We start from the raw sequence: 13,087 nt of genomic DNA on the forward strand, positions 1-13,087 counted from the left end.
AAGTTTCAAGAAAAATATTTAGACGACAAAGACGATATTATTGATAAATCTATTCGTTTGGTGCAAGTTCTTTGTCCCTTTGCTCCATCTGTAACCTACAGTGAAGTCACTATCAACTTTCAACTCAGCGTGTGTTGCAGCCACCGGCCGGGGCTCCCACGCTGCACCGCTCCTTTCCATCTGAGTGCTAGCTGAGAATATGGAACATATCAGGGGGATTTTACAAAACGGTTACCTACCTTATCGTGTGCAGGACCGGGGCATTTCATCTCCAATAATGAAACAACAGATAAGCCGAGTTAGTATCCTCATATCAATTGTAGAAGTGGAATGTCGGGGGCTACCAAGTCACCCGACTGGAATGTCGGCACTGCCAGACCAGGTCAATTAATGAGGCACGGACACAATACTTGGGGCCGGGTAGGTAAGACTGTTTAGGTGGTGCACTGCTGTATATGCCAGGTAGATAATCCATACAAATAAAGACAAAAGATAGCGGCACTCACCCAGAAATCTTCTTTATTCTGCGTTGTGCATGTGACAGGGAGGTGCAGCACAAGAAAAACTTCGGCGACGGGCCGTTTCGCGCACTCCTGCGCTTCGTCAAGCCGTATGAGGGACGCCAGTGGAGGCGGGATTATAAATGTCCTCCCTCTGACGTCACTCATAAAGAAATCATGTGATCAAGGAAGTCATGTGATCGGGGGTAAACAAAATGGGTGTGTACGGGGGCGTGGGCGGCGCCCGCCCGGGACCGCCAACTGGCCAGTCACGGTGTGGGCGTCGCCACAACGCATCAACAACCCAACGAGACTGCCCGCAAAAAGGAAAAAAAGGGAAAAGGTAAATAAAACATTAGTATCACATGGTTAAAAACAATTTCCTCACAGTGTGATAAATCGAAGAGAGTTACAATGAACTATCTTGGCTGAAGTATATCTTATAAGGTACCTAGCAGACTATAAGAAAACCACCATGTCATTTTTATCATTTAGTCCTGCGGGGCCTTCCGCCTCAGTCTTAAGGATCCATCTAGCCTCGCATCGGAGGAGTTCCCTATGTCTATCTCCTCCATTGGTGTTCACCGGTACCCTTTCTATCCCTGCAAAAGACAATACATCAGGGCTGCCTGCATGTTCAGCGTGTACGTGTTGTATAAGTCTCGGGGATCCTTTACCTGTGATCACCGAGCGATGGTGTTCCCTAAACCTAATGAAGAGAGGTCTGATGGTCTTTCCTACGTAAAATCGTCTACAGGGACAGAAAATAACGTAGACCACATGGTCTGTTTTGCAACTAATAAACTGTTTGACAGTGGTTGTGACCCCTCCTATCTGGAGACTCTTGTCTCTTATATGAAATTTACAAAAGTTGCAGTGGTGGCAGGGGAAGTTACCTTGTGGAGTCGCTTTGTCTAGCCATGTGGTCCTATCGTCTCCGAATCTACTTCTAACGAGGAGGTTTTTCAAAGTAGGGTTACGTCTGAAGGCCACTATGGGTCTGTTGGCCTATATTCTGCGTCATGGCTGCCCGACCATGACCATGTACCATAGACCTCAATCAGGATGATGATTGTGTAACCAGATCATGACTGCCATTACGGTGCTGTGAATATGACCTTATAGCGCTCTCTGTAATATTATACCTCTTGAAGTATAATGGCGATTATACAGTAGCGATCAAGCAAACTCATTCCGGCTTTAGAATTTGTAGCCAGGTCTCCTAGTTGCACCCCTATAAATACCCAGTCACTTGTTTGAACAAAAGCTATTTCCCATTATAAATAATATAAACCTCTCACAACTGACCACACTGTGTCCTCTGCTTATAAAAAAAATAGAGTGGGTTGTTTATCTATAGTATGGGGGGTTGTTGTTTTTTTAGCTCCAAGGTTGTCCAATATGGTTGTTTTTTTGTGTGGCTTTTTTGCATCAGTTGTACAAAAATTAATATCTGGATTCCAAAGATAAATCAGGCTTGACATTGGAAAACTGGGTCACCACAAACTTTGCTGGGTAGTTGGGAAAAGTAAAAAAAAGTGTAAATTTATCAATGTTCCCAAAAAAAGTTGCAAAAAGAAAATAATGTGGTCAATCTCTCCAATGTATTGCACCATAGTTACTGTACTGCTCTCTGAATTGTAACTGACTCTTAAAGACACAGATACCATTGATTCTTTATGGCACTTTTGTTGGATTGTGTGGCTCTGCCTCCCTCTGTCTAGGGCTCTTGCATAGCTCATCAGCAAATCTAGTTGATTTTCTTACACAACCATAATAATGATTTTTCATCAGAAGAAACCCTATAACAGGATGACATTGGTTTTATGTGAATACAATTCTACGGATACCTAGGAAGCATACTTGATAATACCCCCAATGACATTTATATGTACGGCTGTTCTGATGTTCCTTTCATTTTGAGTGCTGTAGTAATACATTTTCATGTATTCTTGTTGGTTACTATGTATTTTACCATATTGGTTCAGTTTATTTTCTACACCAATATAATTTATGGAAAAATAATGTATTCGTACCTTTCTAGCAGAAACAGAGCGGGAGGTAATGAGTGGCTTTTAAATGTAATCTCTCCACAGGAGTCAAAAAAATTATGCACAAATTTAATGCAGGAAAACCTCAAATTTCAAACACTTTAACATAATGTGCTTTGTAGCATCAGCCGGAGACAAGAACACACTGTAATGGGCTAAGTAGAGATCATAGTAATATGTACACACAATCCTCACAGAAAACATCTAAAGCTCCATTCACACAACTGTATTGAAGGCTGTGATCTGGTCACACAAATCTCGCACCCCATAGAGGTCTATGACATCCGGTCATGGTACACTGAACCCAGATTGTGGGAAACCCCTGCTGGATTTATCAGGAGGCCAGAGCCTGAGGAGTGGTGATGATTGCTTCATATGCTATTGCACCATGCCCCATAGTGCTCACACAGCACAAATTAGACACTTCATGTAACTATGTCACTGCTGGTTTCTACTACTTATTAAAAGCTGTAAAGCTGTTTCTCCATGTGATGATCCGGTATGTACAGACCTTACGAAGCTTAGTGGATTTACTTACTAAAATTTAAGGTTTAGGTTTTGAGGTATCATTTGGCGCACACAAAGAAAGTAGTGAAAAAAGAGCCCACAAGAAAATGGAGCAAATAGGTTTTTTTTTGTCAATTTCACAGCATTTGGACATTTTTTCCTGCAATTCATTACACAGAAAACAAGCATTTATGCAGCTCTGTACACAGAAAAATGTCAAAATTATGGAGCAAAAAATGGAAGCGCATAAATGGTGGGAACAATTGTTGGGATGGGGATAATTGATGGTAGAGCATATTCTCATTGTTACAATGAATCCTGAAAGGGATATTTCAGGAATATGACTGCAGATACAAAAACCCATAATGCTATAAATAAATGAATACAACAAAACTCAATGTCATTTAACACTAAGGGGAGTTTAAATAGCTTGTTTTAAGATTTACTAAATTTTATGGGCTGGAGTCATCTCCAAGATGGCTTCCACAGGATGCTACAAGTCCCATGATCCTTTAGTTCTCAGTAACAGCTCCTCCCTCTTTATGCTCTGCTCTCAGTGATGATGTAACAGGCTGTCCTGCTCAGTTACCAAAGTAATGATGTCTAACCACAACACCAGCCATACTGGATGCTCTGCAACTAACCGACTACAGACAAACGTAGTGGTGATCACATGACCTGCCCAGGCAGGTGCAGGACATGTGATGTTGACATGTGACCTCATTATAGTGTATGTCCACAACATTTTTCCACTAAGGAAAGCAAAATTTTATATAATAATTAATCACATATTAGCTTATTTTTAATGAACCATTGGAATATGAATTAGGCTTATTCCTGGAATACTCCTCGAACCATAGATTTTAGATGGAAGAGAGCCAAAGATAGAAATGCCTGTCATGATACTCTCTTCCCACCTCATTTGCATATGTTTTTGGAAGTGATTTTTTAATTGGTGATTGATAAACGGGTGAGTTTTCAACATAAAAGAGGGAATTCTAGAAAGGAAATCGCATACCCTACTTGTGGGGGCTAGAAAAATCTCATTCATAATGTAAAAATGATCTGAGAAGAGTCATATTTGCCTAAAGTGAAGTTTAGAAGATGCAGGGAGAGAGTCACTTTAGATACCCCTAATCCTCTGTTCTATGGTGCAAATGTTCTACTTAATTTGTAGTCAAACCCAGCCCTTAATCACTAATATTTTTGGTATTTAAAGAGGACCTTTCACCACCTAACGCATGCACTGGGGTCCTTATGTAGGGGCTGTTACACAGATTTCAGGGCACTGTGCTTTTTTAACTACCCCCCACAGTTCTGAGATAACAGTCCCAGTATCTGACCATTGTAATCCTCTCCACTGTCAGAGAGGAAGTTCTGGAGCAGAGGAATAGGGGACTTGTGTTATAATCTTACACTGAGACATTAAGAAGATAACCTACACCCCATCCTCCATACTAGCACCCTCCTCTCTGCCCACAGAAAATATTAAAATGGTCTGATACTGGGACTGATATGTCAGCAACCATAGGGATTAAAAATAAAATTTTAAGTGCCCCTAATCTTTGAAGAGGTCCCTAACCACTACATGTGTGAGATGTTTATTAGAATAGCCGTGGCTGTCTCTGGCACTCAAATAGCCAAGCAATGTGACACTGTAAAAGTATTGAATGCAGGACACATGCACAACCTGCATCTCTGGCCATTAGTTATACCAGGACCCCTATTTTCCAGATTACCAGTGGTCCGTTCTCATGATTTTTAGAGGATGACATTAAAACTTGGTACAACCCCAGATGTGATTTAGACTGGAATTGTACTTGCGTCTTAGGGTCACACTAAATCGGCTCACTATAGGGACCACACACATATGTAAAAGAAGTGGTAGAAGCCGTTGGACCCCTCCCAATCTAATATTAGAAAGGCCATCAAGATAGTGAGCAGAGGAAAAGCCCATTTACATGCAGATGTGCATTGGATTGTATATCATTGAAAATAAAAGCCATTTTCATGCTGATTCCCATTTTATGGAGCACATAATAATAACTCCCAAGCAGCCAAAATAGATAAAAACCTGATGAGCGTCTACCTGTAATGATAACATACACAATTATCTCCTGTGTATTATCCGCCACATTGCAAGCATGACCTTTAAAGGCTACAAACTAGAGGCTAATGTGATAAAGCAGAACCGCAGCACGCTCCGTGATTTCATTCACTTCCATAATCCCTGAGACACTCGTTTACTAAAAATGTTCAGTCATTACAATATTAACATAGCGTGTGACCTGAATGGACAATCATATAAAAAAAGGGAAAGGACAATGGCACATAATACATTTGTACAACAGTAGTAATCATTGAGCATGTGTGTACTGATCACCCGTATGCCTTAAAGGGAATGTGTCATAGAGTTACGGTCTAGAGAAATAGGGGTACATTTATCAGGGCTTGTACCCTGGTATATAAACCCTGAAATAGGTGCAATTCCTGGTGCCCAGCCATGAACTGAGCCTACTCCCCGCCTACGCCATCTCCATGCCAAGTGGGTGTGAAGAGGGGAACGCATGGTTCCTGCCCTGCACACAGCCTAAAGTGTACTAGGTGACGTAGAAGAGTCCCGTCAGCTCAGTGCATCTGTCTGGTCGTATTTCCCCAAAAAATCTGGTGGGTGATAAGGGAGGGGGAAAATTAGCTCCTGTGTATGGACGGGAGAGGCCACTTTGAGCTGAACACTTCCTGAATCTGTTCTGTGCACACAGTGGACAATGGAATATCAGAGAAATTTTCAACCCCAAAAAATACACCTTATACTCTAATGGGATTTTCAGGTTAAAAGGGTTGGCCTTTTTTTCTGTGATCTGTGTGGGTGAGCAGGATATAAGGTAATTTACCAAAATACATCTATCTGCTTTTTTGATATATAAAGTGAAGCCTCCTGTCTTTCACCTCATCATGGCCATGTCCATGAGCTATGCTTTGCCGGGACCTTATGATACTATTCAGAATACAAGATCAAGGTCCTGGCAGGGCAATTGCTCATGGCCAGTTAGAGATCACATGACCCTCCATCTGGAGCCATTATATGGACAGGAATGTCCGGCTGATGAGGTAAAAGACAGGAGACTTCACTTTACATATAAAGAAAGCAGAACAGAACTATTAATAGATGTATATTGGTAAATTACATAATATTCTGCCCCCCACACTTACACAAACATTACAAAAAACATGAGGCAAAGTGGCCAACCCCTTTAAATTCATTCATGCATTCTTCAATAAACGTCTATTTGCTTGGAGGTCGGACATTTTTAACCCCCAATGATTGTCTTGTGCTCCATAGACTTCTTTGAATCTTCTGGGGTGGTTTACAGGATAGATGATCACAATGGGGCACATTTACTAAGAACAGGGAAAACTGCACTAAATGCAGTTTTCCTGTGTATAATACAGGGGGCGCCAGATTCATGATTTTTGGCCAATGTTCTTCATGAATCAGGTGCTCCTCACACTGCCCCGACAGAGTGCACAAACTTTTTTTGGTGCACCTTTAACATCAAAGTCCGACAGAAAACTGGCACACGGCCCTTAGTATATGTGCCCCATAGGTCGCAGAGGTCAGACCTCCACCAATAAGACATTTATCCTCTCTCCTTTTAACTGGTTACTTTAGCTTTGGAGGACTTTGGAGACGTCCGATGATTACAATGTGAGGACTTATTTTGTCCAAGTCTACACAGCAAAGCTGCCAAATGAGCTTCACACCCCAGGAAGTGTCATCATATTATGTGTATTTAAAACCGACACTTCCAGGTGTCTGAAGCTCATTTGGCAGCTTTGCTGTGTAGACTTGGACAAAATAAGTAATCACATTGTTTTTATTGGACACAAACGGTTTATTTATAGGAATTTGTATGTCAAATAAAACATTTCTGATGATACATTCCCTTTAATTTAAAAAAAAAAAAAAAAAACACATGAAAGGTGTCACACAATCAGATTGGTACATGTACAATTTTAGCAAATAACTGTAATAATGTGCAATATCAGTTCTGTACTGTATGTTTGAGGCAGACAAATATCACAATATTTTACTATTTTTTTTTCATATGGGACCATGAACCCATAATCTACTGTACTTTACTATGTAGAATGATGAATGACAGTGTCTCCGGACTTATATGACAAGTCCTGCATTGTTATACCTCATATATCCCATAGGTATGTTAATAAAAGCTGCTCGAGCATGTACATGGTGTTAACCCTTACTGATACATTTACATACGGGAGATTTGTCTCAGAAATATCTGCATTTGATATTCGCCTCTGTTCATCTGAATGGGGTTATGTGATGCACGTGGGACTCTCCACATGCAATTCGGATGAATAGGACAGCAAAACATTTCCGCCACAAATCTGTCATGTGTGAACAGACACTCAACTCAAACCAAGTAAAAATGCCCACTAATGTGTGATCTGCGATACATTAAGAGACCCATAAATTATGCAGGGTCCTCCAATATCTGGGTCAGGATCCACTCTGCTGTTGGAAGTCAAATTCACATTTGACACTGCTGATGCTGTCCACACTGGGCTTGCTAACAACCCTCGGGTGGGTTTTGCTGAAGGGGAAGGTCTCTGATCTTGCCATGAGTCTGCACCCAGGTTCTTTGGGGGCCTCTGAATCACGGTCATGACCTTTCTCTTCTACGCTTTGCGTTGCTTGTTGCTTCTTAAACTCTGGGAATGTAAAACGTCTAAAGAGTTTATTTCCAAGTACAGTGAATGGATTACTGGAAGCAACAGGGGGCAGCGGAGGGGCAGCGTTCTTGTTGCGATTGCCCAGCTGCTCTCTGTCTGGGGGTGTAGGAGATAACAGTGTTGATGGTAGGCTGCTCCTTTTCTGGTAATAGGTGTCATTGAAACGGCATGGCCCTGTATCTTTGGAGCAGCCTGGCAAGTGGTCCTTGGCTCCTAAATGTTTTGTTGGAGGATTGGCAGATAATGGAGTAAGTAAGATGCCCAATGGTCCAGGTAAAGGGGCAAGAGAGGGTTCATGTTGTTTCCCAGGACGAGGGGAATAGAGATTGGTGGAGATCTGGATGGAAGCACTGCTCAGAGCGGGCAGATAGAGCCCAGTTCCCTTACGTTCTCCTAAACGTCCACCATATTGGAGGCTAAATGATCGGGGTCGTGGGTTCAGCACATTAGAGAACCCCAAAGCGCTGGCATCACTGTTGCCTTTATCTCCGTCTTCCTCCTCGATAGAGTCCATTGATTCAAGATGGCGATGAGTTGCAAGTGATCGGCTCCTGCCCAGAAGAAAACTGTGTGCCCCACCACGTGATGATGTCTGCTGTTCATTACATGGGCAAGCAGAAGTGGTGTGGGTGTCATTTTTGCGTCCTATAGTACCCCCACATAGTGCCAATTCACAGTCTTTGTATCCCAGGTATCGAGCCACATCCAAAGCCGAGTTACCAACCCGATTAGCTCGGTCTATCTGTAGCCCCAGTCTCTTGAAGGCCCGAGCCAGAAAATCCAACACTGGTGCATGACCGGAAACTGATGCATAAATAAGTGCGGTGTTCCCCCATAAGTCTGGTATCTCTGGGTCTGCTCCATTTTGTACCAAAATCTTGACTTCTTGTAGGTGTCCCCTCTCACAAGAATAACTGAGGGCAGTACGTCCTGCGCGGTCTCGGCTATTTACTTCAGCACCCCTCTCTAGGAGTAGCTGCATGTATCTCTGCCGGGAACGTGGCTCAGGAAGAAGAGCACTGCAAATAAGAGGGGTGCGACTTAAGTCCCCTCCTCGTGTGTTGACAATTTTGCCATCCAGAGCATCAAGGATGAAGCGGGCAAGGTGCATCTGGTCGTTGGACATGGCCTCCAGCAATGCCTGGGTTCCACTATTCTCCTCTTTTGGTTTTCCGGACACTTTGAGCATGGCAAATGCTGAAGACTTCGCTGCTGAGGTTCTACTAAATGCTTCTTCTCACTTTCTATAGCTTAAAGGATGATATTAATCTACAGATATATCAGAGCTGAGTTTCTTAACTACAGCAGAGGTGGGTTTGTCTTTTAGCATAACTTGTTTTCTGATGTCACTGCTGGTACAAACTACTATAACAATAGTTATATGTCACTGCTGGTATAAACTACTATAGATATAGTGACATGTCACTGCTAAGATAAACTACTATATGTAGTATGCTAAGATATACTACTATAACTATAGTTATATGTTACTGCTGGTATATAACTACTATAACCATAATAACTACTATACCTGTGTCACTGCTGGTATATAACTATATCATTTTAGGTCACACTGTAAGCATAAATTACAAAATTTGATCTGGAACATCCATACCTTATAACATAGGCTTCTAAAACCTATGGATAACTATATTGAAAGTATTAACATTGTAAATAAGAAAACCTAATATTTCTTAAATACACTGGAGTTTTTTTAACCCCCTTCCAGAAATCCATTACATTTATGCACCTTTACCACTATTCCCTAGCCTCCTACCCTGCCATTCTCTCTACATGCCCTCCCTAGGCACTGCCATTGAAACTGTTAATTACCCCTTTACTCAGCATGGCACATGCTCAGCTTTTTGTGGTATATCTAATATATTATTCCACAAATTGCCAAATCCTTAAACACCTGATAATTAACAGATTACTGATGAAGCAGAAATAAACCAGTTAGACCCAACAGACCGATATGTAATATCACAATCTCTGCAGTTGTATAGTAGGGCACCTTTATATACTACATATTTCTACATCTGACAAATCGCTCAATGCATATGGTTAAATGACAAATCCAGCTCTGCTACGTCTGTTGATCATACACATTTTTTTTGCTACACAATGAATCTATCAGCAGCGAGAAGATCTAAGGTGCATGTAACCTTTGTGGTTGGGGATCCTGATGAAGAACATCAACCCCCTCAAGGTTATATCCTCACCTGAATCCTGTCCTCATACTAAGTCCTCTCCTATGTGATGTCCTTGGCCCCTTGCTCCAGCACTCAGCTCTGCTACCTTCTGTCTCTCAGTCCATGGCCAGTAGCGAAGCCTTCCGCTCTTTGCTTTTCATTGCCCAAGTTCATGATCAATGACTGCTGCCACCTCTCCCCCCTGTTTTTAAGGTTTTAGTTAAGGGGGCGGACATAGCATCACTCCAGTGTCAACCCACAGCTGTGCTCCGAGGCTGCTTCATAGACTCATTGTTAAGTGTCCATCCTCCCGGTGGGAGAGACTTGGGTGGGGGCTTTCGTATTTACACAGAATAGAGGGGCTGGAACCTGTTGCAGCGTATAAAACATTAACTCTATAATCCCTGCCATGCACCACAAGCCCTCAGACAAATGCATTATGCGCGTTCTTGAACCGCTCAGCTCTTGTTTTGTGCCGCAGTGAGACAATATGAGCTTTATATAGAAAGATAAGTACAAGTCTTCTCGAGAACTGGTCACAATAAACTGGCAGGACCCTATTATTATGTCTTGTGATGCAGCAAACATCCTTTGGTGAGCTGCACGTGCTAAGGGGGTAGGGGGGTCTATAGAGTTTAGTACATCAGCCTAAAATAACAGCGTGACCTATATAAGATGGAAAGGAAACCATACGTTATATAGCATATGTACATCTGAAATGAAGGGGATTCACTGTCTATGAGGGTGAGATTTGACCTTTATGCTGATGCTCTATAGATATAATTATATACAGTGATATAAGGACTTAGTTATGTCTGTGGTACTTACGTGGGACATGTTGAACCCCATTCACATTTGTACTTATAGAAACTTAGACTTAGTGCCTGATATATTGTAAGACTTATAGGTGGGTTCATCAGGTTCATTGCAGCGTCCACCATTATACCAGAATACGCACTGAAGCAAATGTGAACACAGCCTAAGGTTACGTTTACACGAGCGTATGCCCGCCCAGCTATGGCCCGAGTCTGGCGCCATGGAGAGGAGGAGGGGTGACCCCTCCCCTCTCCATAGAGATACACCGTGTACGGGCTGTACATGGGTAAAGATAGGACATGTCCTATCTTTTTCCTGGATACGGAGCGGTACAGGCCACGCGTATATATATAGCACCGTACCGCTATGTGCGGCCATTGCCATCTACGTATTACCCCAAGCATGCTGTTGTGACTTGGATTATTGACCTCTGGCACAGCGAAGGAACAACACCCAGATACTGGACACTGAGTAGGGTGGACCAGTAAGCAGGCAGGGGCTTTTTGGAGGAAGTGTGGTCAGAAGTAGGTTTCACTGTCCTTATCCTGCCCTTACAGGGGCTTTCTACTGTCTGTGTTACCACTGGATCTCCCATAAAATCCATGTAATAAATTGGACCCCCATAGCATGCCAGAACCAACTTTTGGCAAAATGGTACAAAAAAGCACTGTTTATATAAACGTTACAAAAAAAAACAATTGCATAACCTGACAACAGGCATCCTAAATACTTGCAAGAACATTGATGCCATACAACGTTTTCTTTCTTTCTGTATATTGTAGAAACATGCAGTTGCAGTGGATATTAGGTATTTTTCATATTATATGTCCTATATATGACATTCTATGTGACATTTTTTAAAGATTAATAGAACATTCAATGAGATTACAGAGTCATACATCATATACAATGAGACTGTACAAGTCCTCACAGATATCTATATAATACAGCCATAGATACTCGTAGTCCCACCACATCATAGACGCATGTGTAAGACAATAGTACAAAATCAGATTTAAAAAAATTGCTGTAAAAATGTTTTATACACAATCAAGGCAAACGTCTGTATGCATCAACATAAAATTGTAGCGCTGTGTGTGGCCCCATATACTTCTATGTTTGTCGTATTACACCAATGACATAATTTGGTTATTTGGCTCATGTGATCTTAATGGCAGTTTCTTGGATGAAGTAGACGAGATGAACTGATTCTTCTTCCCAGATTCACTAACGGTTATGTTTCGAAACCTACAGCATAACCTCCATGTGTGTTTCTATCCAAAAGCTGGCCTTTTACATAGCCAAATATATTTGCTCCCCAAAACCTTCACATGGAATGTTATAGGATAAGATTTGATCTCCTATACCAACTATAATCTATATAATATATACCAACTCTAATCAGCTGGGACCTCCACCAACCACATCTATAGGGGTCACATTTTCTCAAGTAAATATACCGTATTTTTTGGACTATAAGGCGCACAAAAAAATCCTTTGATGTTCTCAGAAATCAATGAAGTCCAGTGCGCCTTATACATGAACTGTACTTACAGACAACAGCTGCATTGAACTGTGCACAGGTCTGCCACCTGCTGGTCATTCATCCTTATAATCAGGTGCGCCTTATAATCCGGTGCGCCTTATAGTCCGAAAAATACGTTAATGGTGGACTGAACATGTGTCCTGCCAAAGTTCTGTAAGACTATCACTATCTTCTGCTCAACCTATCCATCTATACATTTAGGGTTGTAGATGCCCACTGGGGTCATAGTGTCCAGACCCATTTGATCTTGGGACAAGCCTTTTAATAGGGAGGACATAAAATTTACATCCTTAAGATCCTTCTTCCCTGACATCTGCTGTGATGGAGAATCAGGACCATCAGGGTACCAGTGGATTCTTCAGTTGACCAAGGCTCTAATCTAATACTTTACCTCAGAAAAACAGTAGGAGACAACCTTATTCTATTTACGGGGGAATCATGAAGAGTGGGCCCAAGAATAATTTGATTTGGTGAGCCCAAGGAATCCCAGTCCAACACTGGTTAGAACGTTCCTATACATATCAGATGGAAATTGAAAGATTTACCTGACATCAATCTTTTATATAATGTATAATCAACATTACATTGGGTCTTGGGGTGAACATAACCTCCCAGGTGCCCAAGGTGAATATAATAATGTTGCCCCCTTGATCATGCAATGTTCACTGTCAATGCAGAAATCGGGTGTAAATAGAAAGACAATTGTAGGCAAAG

At 41.8% G+C, this 13,087-nt stretch overlaps 1 protein-coding gene across 1 annotated transcript; it reads right to left on the bottom strand.

The window, feature by feature from the left end:
• Window positions 1-7,027: 7,027 nt before the first annotated feature.
• LOC140121182 (uncharacterized) lies at window positions 7,028-10,545 on the bottom strand. Its single transcript, XM_072140479.1, has one exon. It carries the CDS (start codon window positions 9,006-9,008, stop codon window positions 7,587-7,589), a length of 1,422 nt encoding a protein of 473 aa, XP_071996580.1. The 5' UTR covers window positions 9,009-10,545; the 3' UTR covers window positions 7,028-7,586.
• Between the last annotated feature and the right edge of the window lie 2,542 nt (window positions 10,546-13,087).

The sequence above is a fragment of the Engystomops pustulosus genome, chromosome 3 (genome assembly GCF_040894005.1).
Source record: "Engystomops pustulosus chromosome 3, aEngPut4.maternal, whole genome shotgun sequence".
Classification (NCBI taxonomy): Eukaryota; Metazoa; Chordata; class Amphibia; order Anura; family Leptodactylidae; genus Engystomops; species Engystomops pustulosus.

Bases quoted from the DNA above. Each gene is read 5' to 3' on its own strand.
- LOC140121182 (XM_072140479.1), bottom strand. From the start codon at position 9,008: ATGCTCAAAGTGTCCGGAAAACCAAAAGAGGAGAATAGTGGAACCCAG.